The following is an 18,824-nucleotide window of genomic DNA, read 5'->3' as shown; positions in this document are numbered from 1 at the left end:
TGTTATAACAATACTTGCATTTATCAACAATACTGAGAGTCGTTGCTACCACTGTGGTCGTATGTGTCCTTGGGCAACACATTTAACGGCAATTGCTTCAACCCAGTGGTCACTATTGGGTTGTCCAAATTATCAGCTACATATAGAAAAAACTCACAAAAAAACCACCTAGTGAGGACAACTAACCTCAACCACTCAAGCAAACACCTATCATTTCATTTGTTTCAGGTTGTCTAAATTATCAACCGCAAACAAGATAGGCCTACATCCTTTCATAATTTACAGACACTTTCTCGTTGCCAAATACACAGCGCTCCCAAAACCTTCCCAGACACCCTCAGTTTAAACGCAAGTAATTAGTTTAATAGTTTACGTTCTTTATTGATATATTTCACCGCTGTTAATTTTAAGTCGAAACTTTAGCGACGGTTTCGTTTATTTTTTCCGTCAGATTTTCCAGCTTTGACAACTCTGTCAGGTGTCATGCTGCCTGGCTTGTGGGTGACACTTGCCACATGAGTGACACCCGTCACGTGGTTGTCACCATGAGAAGCCATGCTACCTGGCCTGTCACTTAACGGTTGGTCAAATTTTAACAATGGATCATTATGCTGCAAAATCTGAAAATGGAATTATGGATTTTAATATTTTTATAAATATGGTGTTTTTACCATGCATATTATGACTGAAAGAGATCTTCTGGCAATTTTGTGATGTCTTTTACGTGTGCTCAAGCAAGACACTTAAAGGTAATTTCCCCAACCCAGTGGTTGCCATAGAAAAAACAATCACACAAACATAAAAACAACCAACCACAAAGTTACATACGTGGTAACTCGTAAGCAGGCATGAGGTGTATAAAACAGAACATCTGTGTTATAACAACTGTCGTTGCCCCGCCATGCGAGGATAAATAAGTTACATACATGGTAACTCGTAAACGTGCACGAGGTGTATGAAACAGAACACCTGTGTTATAACGACTGTCATTAACTTAACAAGGTGTATGAAACGACTGTCATTACCCCTCCACTCAAAGATAAACAAGTTACAGCCACCCTACCCACCTGCACAGCTTTGTTGATATTCCCGCTACTCAAGTTCAAATACACAGCTAGCATTAGTCCCTGGTTAGGGGACTTCCCTGGTATAAGGTTAGCCGCTTGTTGAAGCAATTTGATCGACTTTTCATTCTCGCTCCTCAGGCAATGGCAAGCAGCAAGGTTGAGCATCATATGTGCGTGAGCTGTGGCGGTGTTTGGGGGGTATGGGTGCTTGGGGTTGTCAATCAAACAAATAGCTGTGGAATGTAGGGGGGTGGGTTAATTTTACTTGGTAAATAGAGTGGATGTGTTAATGTTGGTAAATGTAGTATGCTGATATTACTTAATGTTACAAGCAAATGATATCATTTCTTTAACACAACAGTTTTAGGCTCAACACAACCAAGCCACTAAGTGTATGTAGCATAATATAGGGGTATTTAATTTTTTGTTTAAAACGAAGAAGAAATGTTAATTTATTTGGTAAGTTAGAGGTTTATGCTAATGTGCAAATTTACTACCAGGGCATTAGGCACCAAACCTGGGGTGGCAGGGTGGGCAGGCAAACCCTAGAATTTTACACTGCATTAATCAGAAAACATTACCACCAATAAGTTAGATTTGTTTCACAGAATTGTGTGTCTAACTATCCCTGCCTCCCCTGTGTTTATAAAGTTTAGCGCCAATGTTTAACAGTGTTTGAAACAACAATCATGGTTGGGGAAATGTCCCAACGCTTATAAACCCAACAGTATTACCAGACATACAACTAAAGTCAACACTTTACCTGGTTTACAAATCCGTGTTTCATCGTTTCCATTGCCAGACTTGTTGCTGCCATCGTCTGAATTACAAAATACAATGTAAGTAACCTATACAGTTAATGCTTTTCACATACAACATTTAATGTAACTGAAAACTTCTCACATTGTGCTGTTCATAATAACGATTGAGACGTTCATTATTTAGTTTGTGAAGAAGCTTTAAACAGGTTGAATATTTGACTTTAAAAAATTTATTTCTAAATGAGTACTTCAAACAAATGAGAAGGCGATCTCCTGCTTAATGATTGGTATGAGACCACTGGATAGCTGTGTTATATGTTAACCCAGTTATAGAGACCCTCTCTCACACCATTAGACGTCAGATATTACACCCCCAAACCTGAAAATCAATATCTCTTTGAAATGAAAAAGATATGAGAATTTTACGAAAAAATGGGTGAATTTCAAGGCATTTTTCATTCGCCACATTAACCAATGAAGTTCCAATATATAGTAAACCCACCCACCTGACAAAGGTGATCTCTTTCCACTTTCAGCCACAGCGCAACTAACATTGATTATCTTGTCAACTTGCAAATGTTGGATTGCTTCTGATATTCGGTCGAGAACTACAAGAGCTTCACCAGCGTACATGTTTGCAAGGTATCTGGTGTAAGTGATACTGGGTTGAGTGGGAAGATATAAGCCCATGGTGTTTATATAACAATCACTATGTCACACACATGAAAAAAATGCCCCCAATAAATTGCTCACAAAGTAACATAGATGGTAACTCGTACGCGAGCACGAGGTGTATGAAAACACGTGTTATAACGACTGTTGTTTTCTGGCCATGCGAGGATAAAGTAAGTTACATTCATTCATATAATGAGACTAATTCTCACGATATATTATGTAACACTAACTATAAGGCTGTTACTATAGAAAGACCAGCTTGTAATATTTTAAGTATTATAGTAAGATACATTGTCTCATCTAACACTGAGGATGGTTAAAGCTGATTAACTGAAACTGTGTGTATATCCTCAGTATTAGATGAGACAAGAGTTAGAATATTCTAATATACTTATATAACCAAACAGATGGTTGCCACCAACCTATGAGATCCATATATCTTGGGCAAGGTCAGCACACAAGCAGCGTGTTGTAACGCCACACTTGCATTGCCGAGGTGAAGAGCTACAAACGCGCTGTTGCATAATATCGAGGCATAGAGATAACATATGCGTGTTCCAATCACTGGAGGGCTAGGGAGGCAAGCTATTGTGACATCACTGAGCTTCTCTTCGAGTATCTTCACTTCATTGTGTGTTTTCTAATAATGGAGATTATGACGTGAATGAATGTAATTTATTCATCTTTGCGCGGCAAGACAGCGACAGTGGTTAAACCCGAGTGTTCTGTAACAATATGACCAGCCATAGATAGTGTATGGTGGTATGATTGCAATAACTACCACGTGTGAGGTTTGAACCAAGAACCTTTGACCCTGTCAGTTAAACATACAAGTAACGCAAGGGTGGAATGTTTGTTTTAGCAGCCAAGTTTTTAATTTAAAATACCTTTTACCACGCTGCTATGTGTCTATTCAAATGAGTGCATTTTAACAATGTCCATTCTATCTGAGTAAGGTTCTTGTCAAGTACCTTGTATCTGCCCATTACCCAAAATGTATCAATGTTATCCAAAATTTACTAAAACAAGTATGATGCCTACACTATGGTAGTTTAAAGAGTCATCACTGGGATTTGAACCCACTACCCTTAATACACTAACCTGCATACATCCCCCATGTTTCATCTCACGTTCCATGATAATAAGAGCATTGGAAAGACATATAAACGCAAACTCCATGGTTGGGTTGGCTGATGTTGTGTTCGACGTGCGACCTGCTGTTATTGATGGTATAAGTTTTAAAAAATCTCACATTTTTGTTCAAAAAAACATTTTTTCGTATATTTCTACATTTAGATACGTGTAAGCAGAGACGTATCCAGGAAATTCTAAAGGGGCCAAACTGTATTGTGAAAACATTTCTTACGCAGTATGTGAAACCAGGCGTGCGGTGTATTGAAACGTTGTTGTTTCATGCTTTATTTTCCTCCAAAAAAATGGGAGCATATCAACCCCTTAAATACACCTTTGTATATAGGGCGAATATAGTTGCAATGAAACAGTGCAACCACAAATACTGACCATGGGAGGGGTTGGAACACACAACAACTTTACGATGAACGCTCGATCCAACTTTATTAAAACATCTTGTTGGTGTTTTACGCTTCGGTGAATCTGTATAGAAATAATATAAAAAGAACAGATGTTATACAAAACTTTAAGTTAAGATGGGACAGTTATTACATAATATCCAATATTTCTTTATCGTGTTTCAAACAATTAACAATGCTCTAAAGAGATGTAAGGATACAACGGGACGAGTAAAGAGAATGGCAACATGTCCCATCTTACCCCTCCCTGATATACCCAGTAGTGTTTGTCAGTTTAAATCCAACCTAGTTAAATCAAGAACAAACCTTCGGGTTCATGCTGACCTATATGCTTGCAACACTACATAATGCTAGTATATCCCATACATTCTAAGTTTCTAACCCACCTTCAGATTCATGTTGATTCGTATACTTATGTATGCAACACTCGGCCAACCTTAACCATAACCTTGGGTTTGTGTGATAAACACTGGCTGTTGTGATGAAACAATCAAACGCTGAGGTTGGATCTCCACCATGGAGAAGCTGGATACCACGGTTGTACAGGAGCTCGTATCTGGGTTATATAGGGGGTTAAGTGGGTGAACTAAGGTTTGTGGGTTGAACGGGGTTGGGGTATATGATGAGGTTTGATAGTTAAATGGGGAGTCTTATGTAATTTAGGTATGCTGTGTCTTGGTCTTTTACAAGCACTGATGTTGCTATTAATGGGTGAGGTCTTACAGTGAGGCACACCATGGGACCTGGGATTTAACACAAAGTTGCTCATTGACAATGCAAGAGCCTATCCCTTCAGCCACAGCACTAGACTCAAAAGCACTGATGAAACATACACACCTCTTATTCATATGCAGTATTGAGATTGGGAATGAATTCGCTTTATTCCCTCCCCCGTTATTATTGTTATGTTGTTTCAATGATGTGTTCAACCAACTCTCATTCTCCTTCAATGACTTCTCCATGTAAAAGTTCCCCAAGTGGTACTTCCCCATACTTGAGTAAATGACAGCTGAATATAAATATGTGCGATAAATAATAAACTGCATTTGTGAATTAACTTTAAAATAAGCCAACTCAACCACTTAGGGATGCTATCAGTAACTTATTTATCTGCGCATGGCGGGGCAACAACAGTCGTTATAACACTGGTGTTCTGTTCCAAACACCTCGTGCCCGCTTACAAGTTACCACAAACGTAACTTTATGGGTGATTGTTTTTCTGTATGGCTTATAAAAAGTTGGATTATAGCAATCAGTGTTAACTGCCTTCTCAAAAGACACGCCCACAATGGTGACACGGACAAGCCTCGAACATAGTACCCCATACTCTAGAGACAGACACCTGACCACTCCACCACAGAACTGCCACCATCGCTACAAACAACACGACTCACCCAAGTTATTATCGAGCATTGCACTGATGTTTTGTTGTCTCTCTCCCATGTTAGGGGAACTCCCCAGCAGTTTATAAGCCTTGTGGTAATTACATCTCTGTGAAAGGGAATGTTATTAAATGCATGGGGCGCTAAGTCAAACAGGTTAAGTTTGAGACAACAAACCCTTGAATGCATTCAGGATTAGTTCTAACAAAATATTGAAATGTAAATAATTGGAAAAATACTAAATTAAGAATGCATGGTTAGAAAAGAAAAGTTAAATTAAAGGATGTTTCATAGAAGTTCACGTGACCATGGGTGCCAAACCTCAAATATTAAACACTGCATTTAACGGTAAACATTACAACTAATAGAATTTAAAGAAACTAACACTTTGCCTTTCTTGCTTTTACCAAAGTTTATCACTTATGTTTGTATGAGTATAATGTTACCACATGAGCCGATACGTGTAACTAACAATATCACCCCAGATTTCACCAAAAAACATAACACGCAATGTTAATTCACTCACCACATACTCAAAGTTACTTTTGAGAAACACAGTTGTAACATTCGGAACATTAGGCGTCTGCTGTTGGTTACTGCTTGTGGTTGTTGTTAAAACTTTAATTTCACGTTTGCAAGCTTTGATCGATCGTTGCTTTAAATAACAACAAGCCTTCAACTGAGGTATGTAGTTACGCAAGGATTCCAATTGGTTAGGTGAGAGTTCACCCAGTGCTGCAATAAAGGCCATTGTTAGGTAACAACAAAATGGTGTTGGCATAAAACTTGGAAATTTTAAAAAAAATTTGATTGAATCTCAAAATGTCAACAAAAAAGTCTGGAGCGTTTTAAATAAATAAAAAATAAAGGGTTTTTGGAAATGCTGGAAGCTTTATCGGTAGGTGAGGTGAAGCTGCATTTGAATTTACACAATGAAAAGTAATTTTATAAAAAAAACTTTTACAGAAAACAAAATACATTTATCTTATACCCTATGCATATAAAACTTGTATTTAAAAAGTAAATCTTATAAAACTGTCCAAATCAACAAAAAATCCATAATAACCTTGCCCTTGTGTTTTATCTTCTGATGATTTCTTTGTAGATTCTTCATTTGGTTCAATGTAGGTGGTTTGGATTTGTTTGATGCAATTCTCTGGGGAAGTTTGTTAGGTTTGAAATATATATTACTTTGTTTTACAGATAAGGTTACATTGCTGACTAAAATGTGTTTCAAATCAAGATATATTTTTGGACTTTTATTTTGTTTTGTTGTTGTTGCTACCAGCAATTAAGAACTGCTCGTCTGCCAAATACATTAATGTAACTAAAGACCTATCAACACCAACATTTCATTTGGCAAGACTTCACTAATGCCAATAAGTTTCATAACCTATATATTTCTGCTTTTAAAATTGCTTCTTGTGATGAAAAAGGTTGGGACAGAAAAAACAACAATTATAGCTGAATTAAAACTGTACAGTTAGTCCGGTGATCAGAAACCACACAACTCACCAGCTTTAACAGTATTACAGTTAATAAGATAACATTCAACCAACAACAGGACAACACTTAAGTGAAACTTCTCATCGGAAACATCAAGATTTTGCAACAGTTTTTCAAGAATTATTTCGGCCTCGCTGAAAATTCAAGAAAAAATTATGTGAAAAAGTTAGTGTTGGGGTGCAAAGTTACATTCAAAGTAGTGAGGATACCAGGTTGAAAGTGAGTGCTGTGAAGGCTTTTATTTTATACTCGCGTATAAAACTCATGTGTCGTCATAGGGAAAAAACAAGCGCCCAAAGATTAGGCAATACAATTTTAGGTGTTAGTATTTAAGCATTTTAATGAGCAGTGGTCAGATTCTTCGCTGGCCCCAAATTACTTAAGGAGTTAAAAAGACGATGCAATGTTGGAAACTTTAGTGTACAACCACAACAACAAGCCTCCCTCTTTTAAATTATTAATGATATTTTAAACCAAAGCTCACAGTGCAGTCACAACACTTTAAATAATTTAAGTCCATCGCGAGTTAACTTGGTTGTTTTGTTTATGATTTACACCAAGGGTTGTTAATAACAATACCTGTATTGATGTATATTAAACAACAGCAGGGCTTGGTTATAATGAAGGGTAGCGTGGTTGGCTTTCTCCCCTTTGATCACGAGGTCTTCGTCATCTTTGTGGGATTGTTGGAGGGCTTTCTGTAACTAAGGGAGGGGGGGGGGGGTAAAAGTTAGGGGGTGTGTAAGTTTGAGGGGTTTATTGTAAAAGTTATCAATACTCTCGTGTTTTAATATTTACGCATTTGTAGTCATTATTTTTGGGGGGAATAGTTTTATTGGGAAATTCTTTTGCTGTTCCTTGGCTTTGGAATGTAAAAATCCCAAAATAATTTAATAGAAGAACTGTTGGCCAAACTAAAAAGCAAATGCAAGTCTATAATTGAATTTTATAAACAATATAGTTTTGTTTATAAGCTGGCCATTGTTTACTTACTTTCGATAAAGTTCTTCTAAATTCAATTGATTTCGTTTTCCCAGATTTACAGAACTCCGTGAGCGCTCGGTTGTGCAGCAAACACACATCGTTCGAATGAGTTTTGTTCAATTTCTTGAGCAAACCCAGCGCTGAATCGAACTGGTTCTGTTTAAAGAAGTTGTGAGCGTTGGTTGCAAGTTGTTGTTCGTCCTCGCTGTAAGCAACGTTTGGTTTGTTTGCACTTTCACTCATTGTTTTAGCTTCAGTGTAACCTATGTATCTAAAGCACAAAACATAAGATATTGATGTTCAATTGTGGAAAACACAACTTTCTTGAGATTTTAACACCAAGTGAACTATTAGCGCAAGATGAATAAATATTTGAAATTTGAACAAGAGAAATTTTTATCACAAATACAGAAAACAACAAAAAGTTCAATTTTAAATTTTAGCTTGTCCTTTATTTTGGTGGTAGGCTTTCATTCTCTCTTCAATCACTGGTCTCATGTGTCGGATCAAACCTTGAGCTGGCCATGCTGCCCCATCACCCAACGCACATATGGTGTGACCTTCAACTTGCTTAGATATCTCCCATAACGAATCGATCTCCTCAGGATCTGCGTCACCCCTTGTGAACCTTTGTAACGTATCATTCATCCATGTCACTCCTTCCCTGCATGGAGTGCATTGACCGCACGACTCATGTTTATAGAACTCCATCAACCTGGCAATTGCACGGATCACGTCAGTGCTTTTATCCATCACAATCAACGCAGCCGTTCCTAGACCGCTCGTAACTTCAACCAAAGCGTCGAAATCCATGAGAACATCATCGCAAATATTCTTAGGAAGAAGTGGTGTAGATGAACCACCAGGGATAACACATAGGAGGTTATCCCATCCTCCCCTTACACCCCCGCAATGCCTTTCAATCAATTCCTTCATAGGAATGCTCATAGTCTCCTCTACAGTGCAGGGATGGTTAACATGCCCCGATATATTGAACAGTTTTGTCCCGGTGTTTCTTTCCCTTCCAAACCCAGCGAACCACTGTGGTGTGCGACGACAAATAGTTGGTGCCACGGCCACGGTCTCAACATTAGCCACGGTTGTCGGGCACCCAAACACACCAACCTCTGCAGGGAACGGTGGCTTCAACCTCGGCTTGCCTTGCTTTCCTTCCAAACTTTCAATCAGTGAAGTTTCCTCTCCACAAATATAAGCACCTGCTCCACGATGAACAAAAATATCGAAATCGTAACCAGATCCGCACGAATCCTTCCCAATAAGACCAGCATCATAAGCCTCCTTTATTGCGACATTCAAGTTCGAAGCTTCGTTATAAAATTCTCCTCTAATATAAATATAAGCTGCACGAGCCCCCATAGCCACACCAGCCACCAAGCAACCCTCAATCAACTTATGTGGGTCATGCCGCATGATTTCTCGGTCCTTACAAGTACCAGGTTCCCCCTCATCAGCGTTTACGACCAAATACTTTGGCCTACCATCTGGAGGTCGATTCATAAAGCTCCATTTCATGCCAGTAGGGAAACCTGCCCCGCCGCGCCCTCTTAACCCAGACTCCTTAATCTGTTGCAACACCCAGTCATTTCCTTTCAATATTATCTCCTTGGTTTTATACCAGTCCCCCCTTTGCATTGCCCCCTTCAGTTTCCAGTCATGTCTCCCATATAGGTTGGTGAAGATCCTATCCTGGTCCTTCAATGGAGCATTGCTGAAGGTTTTAACTTGTGTTGCCACCACACTACATTGAACAAGAGGTCTTGAAAATAATATTCGCGATAACGACATTTTAAATCAACTTAACGAAGATCCCACTGAAATTTATAAAAAAAAGATTGAATATAACTTTGAAGGTGATTTTTGGGCAATTTATTATTATTGTGAAACTGTTTAAACATGTTTCTTATTAATATATATTCAACTTTATTTATTCGTTCGTTTGTAATAACGAAGGTCGTAGTAATTTAACAAACGTACTCTAAACAACATTTACAACAAAGTTGTGTCAAAACTATGAATAAAATTAAAAAAATGAATAATCTATAGTTTGTTGGTATATTATGAACTTCCTAAACAAATAAAAGTAATATTACAGCTAATATGTAAACTACAAATCCAAATTAAAATAATTTGACTACTTGACCTAATTACCCATTTATTTACGATAAATCTACAGTAATATCAATAGTAAAACTTGTATTGCGCAAGGCTTTACATTCTATTCCAGTTTTAAGCTACGATATTTCTTACAGTCGTTCAATATAAAGACACAAACGACATCTAAACTCGTCCTTCATTTAACTGAAATATCAATTTGCAAACCAACTGGGGTTGTAACATTCCAAGACAAGCGACCGGTTTCCTACTTGACACTGCCTCCTGCCTACGTCATTAGAATTTTTAACTCTAAAATAACGCAATCACTTATTAAAATATATTCAAAAATAATAAAATCATTTTTAATGCGTCATTTTTGAACTGTGTGTGGCTTTTGACTGTTTTATATCGTCAGCACGCAGTTTTTCGCGACACGTCACGAGCTATTACGTCATCAACGATTAAAACAATGCCCTACTTTGACGTCACTATCTGTCAACATCTTCGCGAGTTACGTAACAGCCTTGCTCTCCCATGACCTCTCGCGGTCATGCATATTGAGGAATAACAACAACATTTCAAGTCGTATACCATTCAACTCAAAAACTATTTAAAAGAAAACTTTGTTTTATCTTTCCACTATACAATACTTTAAATAACTTATCAGTACTTTCGGTCCATTCACACATTGGTCACTAATGGGTTGTGCAAATTGTCAACAATTTGTTGTAAAGCGGGCACAAGGTGCATGAAACAGAACACCCATGTTTTAACGACTGCCATTGCCCCACCATGCGAGAATAAACAAGTTAAATACATTCACAACAAAATAAAGTTATAAAATCCCAATTTATTCATTGCATCTTCAATCTAGCCACCGCTTCCTTGCTTTGATGAACTACAGCTCCATGGTTGAGTTGGAACTGACACATCGCACGTAGTGGTTTTAACAATACCTGGATAATGTGTGTGTGGGTTATAAGTTTTACAAAAACTAAATTTAAATATTGGGCTGTGTCAAATACGTCGGCAACAGATAAATGTTAAGGTTTTAACATTTGTTTTTAATGGGATCGTGGCCTACAGAGGTAATGGGTTCAAGGCTCATCGCTGCTACCACTGTGGGTGAATGTGTCCTTGAGTAAGACACTTAAACGCACTTACTATAACATATTGGTCACTGGGGGTTGTAGCTGCCTGAGTGTTGGGGTAATGACTAAATCAAACGACCTACCTCTTTTAAATTCAAATCATCTTCTGTATGCGACAAAGCAATGGCAGCGCATTCTACAGTGGAGAGACATTTATCATTGGGTTGTGTGCGGACCACGTACTCACTTATGGTTGGGGCCTCGATTTGTACCTGGAAGGTTACTATGTTATAATGAACTACTTTGTTTGAGTTCATTGACAATAAATAAGAAATTATAAGTTTATGTTCTGGCGCAGTAGCACAGTGGTTAACCTGCCTCTTAACCAGGAGGTTATGGGTTCAAGGCTCATCGCTCTTACGATTCAGTGATTGTCTGACCCTGGACAATACATTTTACATTTTACGGTAATTGCTCCAACCAAGTGATCTCTAATGGATTGTCCAAATTACCAGCTACACACGAAAACAATCCCAACAAAGTTACATTTGTGGTAATTTGTAAGCTGGCACGAGCTGTATGAAAATATCAAACCCACCTTTGTCAAAGTATCCAGCACAGGGTTCCTAGCAAACATGGATGAAGCTTGCTTCCAAGTTCCGTCAACCAACACAACATTACAACAACCATTGAACTTCAAGTCGTCAAGTTTTGTCGCATTTTTCGACGGATACAACAGCACTGTATTGTCTGCTTTAAACACCTGATGTAGGTTCGGGTATTTTTGCTGTGAGAATGATTTCCCTTTGTATACGTAGCAAGAGTCAGTATGAAGTGCTGAGCGTAGAATAGACACGGTGTGTAATGGCCGATTCTCCTCGTTGGGATGCTGCAAGATGTGAAGACGGGATCGTTTTAATTGGATCGGATCAATGGGAAGATGGGAGCAGATGCAAACTGTTGTTGGTCGGCTGGGAACATTTAATGTTTTGTTACATTTAAACGTAAGTGGAAATCATATAAAGGATACTTGGAGTAAAAAAAATCTACTACAGCTAATCAAAATTCAGTTAATAGGCCAACTCTGGCCAAAATCAGAAGTTGGCATGCCTCAACATACAAAATCAACTGTCGTCGCCCGGCCATGAAAGGATAACTAAGGTACGTTTGTGGTAACTCGTAAGCGGGCACAAGGTGTATGAAACAGAACCCCTGTGTTATTACGACTATCGTTGTCCCGCCATGCAAGACCCCTCATACAAACCACTCACCCACATCTTAGACATTGTTCACGCTTCTGCGTCAAATCATCCCAATCGTTAAAAGCGTCAAAGAAATCATCGTTGTCCATTCATTATTTGGTCATAAAGCTACCATTGTCATGTAACTAACAACCTCAATAAAGAATAAAAGTTGGTAAAAATATTATGAAGGAGAGTTTAACTTGGTCTTCGAACAAGTCTTGGCAACTTGCATTAAATATTTGTGAGTTCATGTGTGATGGTTTAATACAAATGCTTAAACAGTGCAAAGCAACTGTAATGAGTAAGTCTCAGTGTAGGAGCTAGGGTTTAGCTCGAACGCGGCTGCAGTTTTAGCCGTATAAGGAATAAGCGACTGATGTCTATAACTTAATTAATGCTCTCCACTTGATGAATATGTACAAATGTATTGACGATAACACAAATCATAAACGATAGCCAGATTCCAACAATAACCAAAATAACAGCCACAGCAACCAGATAGAGTCAAAGAGATCCACAGAGAGAGACAGCCAGAGAGAGAGATTAAAAAACAGTTATGTTCAGTCGCTAACAAATAGAACATTGTTAATAGCTGAACAAATAATAACTAAATCTTAAACAGTTACGCTAAATTGCGATGCTAACAGAACCATGCAAGAACCTATACTGAAACGCAGACTAGAGAGACGGCGTTCGCATAACGAAGACAGGAGAAAGGCAATAAATAAGCCAGTCAGGCGGTGGCGCTAGACAGTCAGTAAAATAGTAAATGTTGGAGTTAACATTCCGGCCCCAAAATAACGGAGTTTACAAACGTAGTTATTTTCAAAACTAACGACAACGATTACTACAAATGTCTACGGTGGATGGCATAACAGATCAAATCTGCTGGGTAAATAAGCAGCGAAAATAAGCAAAGAATCAAAATGTGTAAGGTTAAAAAACATACGTACAAAATTGAAAATGCAAAAATAAACTCAACTAACTTAACATTAACGAGAATACACATGAACTATATACAGGAAAATGCGTATCTCACAAATTTGTATAGCCATTGGGATTGTGTCCCTATGGACGGGAATTAACAACGTTCCCATAAGAAGCGACGCGGGGGATGCTGGCATGGGGTCTCCCGCTCATCGCTCAACTTGCGTCTGAATGGCCGCAGCCATCGAGCGGAACGACTATAGTTGCGATTCCTTTTATCGGTCACCGACCTCGTAGCAAAGGCGTTAGCCATATCTTTCTTTCTTAAGCCTGAAAACACGTCGGCCAAAATGTTCTCCTCCTTTCTTAAACAACAAGAAATGCCATAAACTTTATGTTGATATACTCCCATCGGCCTTTGTCTGCGATGGTCGTTGAACGAGAATTCTCTTATCTTTTGTCGGTATTTTACTTCAACCTTAGGGTCGCGCCCAATTCCTCCCCTAATTAAGTCTTTGGGCTCTTTCTTAGCCATATTGTGGTGATATTGCACAGTTTCAAGATAGTTTGTTTTCAGTGGTAACACGTTTCCGCCATCTTTATCTTCTTTAGCTTTTCTCGATTCTTTATTTTTGATCGACAGCGTTGGTTGATCGTCCGTAGCCATGATGTTTGTCTCACTCACGTTATAGGATCCGCAATCACGCAAATGATCCGACCGATCATGTGAAGTAACATCCGTAACTGTACAATAATTGATATGAGCCTTTGGTTCTGTATGGTTGCCACCGTATACGCTTTTCTTTAGCGTGCAGCCAAGTCTACTTACTTCTTCAGTGGCAACGTTGTGATCTGATCCACATAATAATTCCTGTGACTTCGGTATTGGTAAACTCGTAGAGGCCTGTCGAAAATGTAACAGAGTATGGTGGGACATATTGCAAACTTGACAATGTAGATTACTCGGGCAAAATCCTGCATAATGCCCTGATGATAGACAACGGAAACATAGCCGTTTCTCCCGCGCAATGTCAAATCTTTCCCTTGAAGAGTGTGCGCAAAAGTGTTTACAATTATATATAAAATGTGAACCGTTGCAGAGTGTACACATAGCACGAAAATCATTACAATGTTTACCAGTGGGTGAGCGTACTTCTGATGTTGTGTTGCTATTCAACTTTATAATTGGCCTATTTTCATTTCCACGACTTGAGCGTGATTCGCTTGGTTGCGGACACGCAGCGCATTCTGCTGCTATTCGACCGAATGGCGTGTTTATTGTCTTTGCAGCGCGATCCACGTGATCCATCATTTCTACAAATCCTATTAACGGTCTGTTCCTTAGGAACTGTGGACTGTGCAGTATATCATAATGAACGCTACTCGGTAGGCGTTTAAATATTCCTTCCAACAAATAAGAATTTTCCAAATCGCTTTGGTAGCACCACGAGCTTAATGTATTATAGCAGTTGTTCATGTCCGACCATAAATTAAACAAAGCCTTAGAATCATTTTCAGCAACACGTGGACCACTTACCAATGCGTTGAGATGAGCCTTGACGATTTGATGTCGCTGTCCAAACTGGTCATACAAAATTGAAATGGCCTTTTCTAAACCCTTCTCAGCTGGCTTGATTACCACACACGATTTTATAGCTTCATAGGCCTCGCCAAAGCAAAGACTTCTTAAATAGTTCAACTTCGTGCTTGCGTCATTAACCCGGTTTCCAATGTTATCGTTAAACTCCGACATAAACGCGTTAAACTCGAGCACCTCTCCTCCAAACTTTGGAAGCTCGCGAGACGGTAGAGGCCCTCTCTCCAATGAATTAGCCATCATAATCAGGGCTCCAGATAGATCCGGTTGATTACTAGAACTGTGCGACTTTGTCGGCGATCCGATACTGCTCGGAGCGATATTTTTCTGCAACCCCTGAACATGGTGTAACTTTGATTTGATCATGTTCTCTTCTTCTTCTAGTAGCTTTCTCGTACGATTAATTTCAGCCTTACGGCGCTCAAGGACAGACAGATCGAATGCGTCATCATTCGATTTTTCACTTTTTTCTTTGTAAACGGGCCCAACTGGTTGGGAAAGATTCGGACGCGAAGTGAGTTGATTCTCATCAAAGATTTCTTCGAGCTCCTTACTCCAAATTGATTCTTGGTTTACTGAAACATTCTCATTTTCACATCCAAGGTCTATCAACGGATACGACTGGTTCATCCCGCTGACGTAGGCTATAACTCACAGAGCCAATAACTGTTTTTTAATAATGTAGGAGCTAGGGTTTAGCTCGAACGCGGCTGCAGTTTTAGCCGTATAAGGAATAAGCGACTGATGTCTATAACTTAATTAATGCTCTCCACTTGATGAATATGTACAAATGTATTGACGATAACACAAATCATAAACGATAGCCAGATTCCAACAATAACCAAAATAACAGCCACAGCAACCAGATAGAGTCAAAGAGATCCACAGAGAGAGACAGCCAGAGAGAGAGATTAAAAAACAGTTATGTTCAGTCGCTAACAAATAGAACATTGTTAATAGCTGAACAAATAATAACTAAATCTTAAACAGTTACGCTAAATTGCGATGCTAACAGAACCATGCAAGAACCTATACTGAAACGCAGACTAGAGAGACGGCGTTCGCATAACGAAGACAGGAGAAAGGCAATAAATAAGCCAGTCAGGCGGTGGCGCTAGACAGTCAGTAAAATAGTAAATGTTGGAGTTAACACTCAGATTTCCAGTACAATATTAAAAGGTTATTTTTGTAAATATAAACCAATAACTACAGAAAATACACTGTAATAAACATTGAGCTAATTGAGGCATGGTTTGCAGTTGACACCAACACAGAGAATCATGGGCAGTTTATATTAAACATATAAAATACGATAATCAGGGTGTGACAGACCCACGATTACTTTTGGATTTACTCTATAAGTATAATATAACTGTATTGTAACAAGGTCATGGGCGCCGTTTTATATGGTGCAGACGAGGCCGGCCTACTGTGGATATTATGCAGACGGTGCAGCACCTGCTGCGTATAACTGCATTTTATTAATAAAATCCGTTTAAAATTAAAGAACTAGTCGTTTTAAGCCCGCAAATAGCTAAAGAACTATATATTCAAACGTACTGAGTTATTACGCCCTCGATTGGCGTAACAACGATCATTTTCCGTAATGTTTTTCTCAACCACGCGTCTACGCATAATGCTTTGTTACGACATAGTAGCGATTCACACGTTGATTATTCGCTTCATATTATTATTTGATGCGTCGATTATTGACGTCATAATACGGTTTGACGCGTTCATTATCAGCAATCCAAGAGAAAGCAAACTGAATAGTCTACGTTTACGGTGGAGTCTGTTTATCAAAACTTTTACGAAAAGTGAACATACGTTAGTTTTATACTTAAAACAGCTTGCTATGAGTATATGGCTAGCGCCTTTGCAAATACGGTTATACAACGACTGTATTAAAATAAAACAAATAACGCATACATTGGTCTGTATTAAACACATTAAAGCTTTAACTTAACGGTTTAATCTTTTTGTGTGGCGGATGTCCTTGGATTCAATTAAGTACTTTAACAGCCATCTGCAGACATAGGTGCTTGCTACTTATTTTGGAACAAACTTTAGCTGCTCGTAAAATTAATACGTCATCGAAAATAACGATTGACAGGCAAAGCCTATGTTGCGAATCGCTTAAAAACGATCTACAAACAGTTTTACTGATTCAAAACCCCACAAACACTAGATCTGTACAAAATTAAGACCTATGTAATAATCAGCAGCATTATGTTTCATGAGGTATCATTAATGTTTGTATCGTACAAACAACGTCCTTCAAAGAACGGCGAACAAGTTTGACCGCGTGATTTTGCCAGTTTCATACCCGCATGAACGATAGGCAGCAGCTTTGGCAAACTTTAATAGTCGCCGTTATTGTTACTGCTGCCATGGAAAGTATAGCTTAATCGTGTTTTGGCGCGAGTGATAAAAACTCGCGTATACCGTATTTTCCTAATTTCTGCAAAACGAATGACGTCATCATAAACGTGGCCTCTTCTGCAATTTAAAAAAATCGGCGCCTATGAACAAGGTAGCCCCAAGATTTTACTATAAAATAGTGGCGCCTATGATTTAAATCACTTCAAACAAGAAAAGCTAAAGAAAACAAAAGTTTTGATAAATAATTAAAAAATTTAAATCAAAATCCGTATTTGTTCCTTGTAGCTTGCCTGGAAGCCCTGCCAGCCGCCCAAGCATTTTTCAGCTCTATTTCTCGTTCTTGCGCTTGGTGGATCAAATAGGTAAGCTGGGATTTACGTTTTTGTGTCGCTGACGGCTGATTACTGTTTTTCTTGCTATGCGAGTGTCGGTTTAGATTCTTTTCTTCTGAAATTGATTTTAACAGAAGTTCTTTATTCCCTGCGAGAACAGAATCTGCGTTGTAGTCAACAAATTCTATCTTTTCGTTGCGAAACTTTTTGCCTTGGATTCTCAAAAAACTTTCGTCTTTTTGGAAATTTTCAGGAATTGCTGTTGAAGCTTGTTCATCATGTTTGTCAACTTGTTGGATCTCCACAGGAGCTGCTGGAGCTTCAACCGGAATATCAGGTAACTCTGGATTGCTGTCAACACTAGGCAACACTTTAGTAGGGGAAGGTACGTCAACATCAGGAGTCGATTCCTCTTCTTTTTCTTTTTTGTCAACAAAAGAAAAAAAGGAAACCGACTCTTCTTCTGTTTCTGATTCGCTTTCTTCTTCAATTCTCTTTTTTTTAATCGTTTTCACCTCAACCGGTGCCTTCTTCTTGATTTCTTCTTTTCTCCGGAAGACATGAGGGATGAGAGGTCGTTCTGTTTGTTTCCCGCTCCCGATCGTGTTCCTGGGAGCCGGGAGTTTCGCGAACAATCCAACTTTAGGAGCAACATCTTTTTTCTTCATTTTTAATGACAGTTCTTCCTCATCAGAATCCACTCCCCTCATAGGAGCGAGGATCTTCCGCTTATGGCTCGAAACAACGCACTTTACTCCTCCCATCTCCGTTGTTTCATCCTCATCACTAGAGCTGTCGTACATAACAAGACCTAACGACATTTTCAACCTGGAACAGAAGCTGATTTTAGAATAAGGTACTAAAATATACGAGAATACAAGAAATGTCTGTTTTTCAATTTTATTTTAATGAACCTAAATTCTAGATACAACAGAGAACAAACTTCTTTATTGACGTTATAACAAATAACGAACCAAAACAAACCATACAGTCAGTGTCAGACTGTCATATGCCCATACAAAACACTACTGTTATTGTGGCAGAATCCTTAACCGTACGAATAGACCAGTGTTGCCGAGAAAATGTTGTTACAAAAATTAACAGCAGCCCAAAATTAATGTTCAAATTTTAAAGATATTAGAGTATTAGACAATTCAAGATTTCAAAATTTTAAGTGCCGACAAATAAATGTTCGCGGCAAGCATTTATGT

At 38.6% G+C, this 18,824-nt stretch overlaps 5 protein-coding genes across 9 annotated transcripts; all 5 read right to left on the bottom strand.

Annotated features, from left to right (window-relative positions):
* Positions 1 to 356: 356 nt before the first annotated feature.
* LOC149737263 (CCR4-NOT transcription complex subunit 10-like) lies at positions 357 to 8,170 on the bottom strand. Of its 3 annotated transcripts, none has more exons than XM_089877573.1 (15): positions 7,935 to 8,170; positions 7,521 to 7,645; positions 6,951 to 7,075; positions 6,502 to 6,591; positions 5,962 to 6,170; positions 5,448 to 5,544; positions 4,891 to 5,062; positions 4,440 to 4,609; positions 4,025 to 4,117; positions 3,605 to 3,720; positions 2,926 to 3,143; positions 2,335 to 2,474; positions 1,831 to 1,887; positions 1,068 to 1,300; positions 357 to 620 (listed from the first exon to the last, which is right to left on the bottom strand). In XM_089877573.1, exons 1-15 carry the CDS (start codon positions 8,166 to 8,168, stop codon positions 420 to 422), a joined length of 2,280 nt encoding a protein of 759 aa, XP_089733699.1. In that variant the 5' UTR covers positions 8,169 to 8,170; the 3' UTR covers positions 357 to 419. The 3 variants fall into 3 exon arrangements, with proteins under 3 accessions (XP_089733699.1, XP_089733700.1, XP_089733701.1); XM_089877574.1 differs by having other exon boundaries at positions 3,605 to 3,717; XM_089877575.1 differs by lacking the exon at positions 357 to 620 and adding an exon at positions 754 to 871 and having other exon boundaries at positions 970 to 1,300.
* Positions 8,171 to 8,195: 25 nt separating this feature from the next.
* On the bottom strand, positions 8,196 to 9,788 carry LOC149737262 (NADH dehydrogenase [ubiquinone] flavoprotein 1, mitochondrial-like). The gene has a single exon (XM_089877590.1). It carries the CDS (start codon positions 9,729 to 9,731, stop codon positions 8,358 to 8,360), a length of 1,374 nt encoding a protein of 457 aa, XP_089733716.1. The 5' UTR covers positions 9,732 to 9,788; the 3' UTR covers positions 8,196 to 8,357.
* A 1,087-nt stretch (positions 9,789 to 10,875) lies between these two features.
* LOC149737261 (tRNA-uridine aminocarboxypropyltransferase 2-like) lies at positions 10,876 to 12,659 on the bottom strand. Of its 2 annotated transcripts, none has more exons than XM_089877611.1 (4): positions 12,403 to 12,659; positions 11,730 to 12,102; positions 11,275 to 11,403; positions 10,876 to 10,996 (listed from the first exon to the last, which is right to left on the bottom strand). In XM_089877611.1, the coding sequence occupies exons 1-4, from the start codon at positions 12,480 to 12,482 to the stop codon at positions 10,895 to 10,897; spliced, it is 684 nt and encodes a 227-aa protein (XP_089733737.1). In that variant the 5' UTR covers positions 12,483 to 12,659; the 3' UTR covers positions 10,876 to 10,894. The 2 variants fall into 2 exon arrangements, with proteins under 2 accessions (XP_089733737.1, XP_089733738.1); XM_089877612.1 differs by having other exon boundaries at positions 12,407 to 12,549.
* On the bottom strand, positions 12,527 to 15,531 carry LOC149737260 (uncharacterized). 2 transcript variants are annotated; one of them, XM_089877578.1, is made up of 2 exons: positions 14,840 to 15,531; positions 12,527 to 14,206 (listed from the first exon to the last, which is right to left on the bottom strand). In XM_089877578.1, the coding sequence occupies exons 1-2, from the start codon at positions 15,527 to 15,529 to the stop codon at positions 13,457 to 13,459; spliced, it is 1,440 nt and encodes a 479-aa protein (XP_089733704.1). In that variant the 5' UTR covers positions 15,530 to 15,531; the 3' UTR covers positions 12,527 to 13,456. The 2 variants fall into 2 exon arrangements, with proteins under 2 accessions (XP_089733704.1, XP_089733703.1); XM_089877577.1 differs by having other exon boundaries at positions 13,811 to 14,046; positions 14,132 to 15,531.
* A 141-nt stretch (positions 15,532 to 15,672) lies between these two features.
* Positions 15,673 to 18,477, bottom strand: LOC149737259 (uncharacterized). The gene is made up of 2 exons (XM_089877599.1): positions 17,433 to 18,477; positions 15,673 to 16,286 (listed from the first exon to the last, which is right to left on the bottom strand). The coding sequence occupies exon 1, from the start codon at positions 18,432 to 18,434 to the stop codon at positions 17,541 to 17,543; it is 894 nt and encodes a 297-aa protein (XP_089733725.1). The 5' UTR covers positions 18,435 to 18,477; the 3' UTR covers positions 15,673 to 16,286; positions 17,433 to 17,540.
* Positions 18,478 to 18,824: the final 347 nt, after the last annotated feature.

The sequence above is a fragment of the Ciona robusta genome, chromosome 4, assembly GCF_009617815.1.
Source record: "Ciona robusta chromosome 4, ASM961781v2".
Lineage (NCBI taxonomy): Eukaryota > Metazoa > Chordata > Ascidiacea > Phlebobranchia > Cionidae > Ciona > Ciona robusta.
Note: the sequence above shows the minus strand (reverse complement) of the source record. Positions and strands in the feature narration are given on the sequence as shown.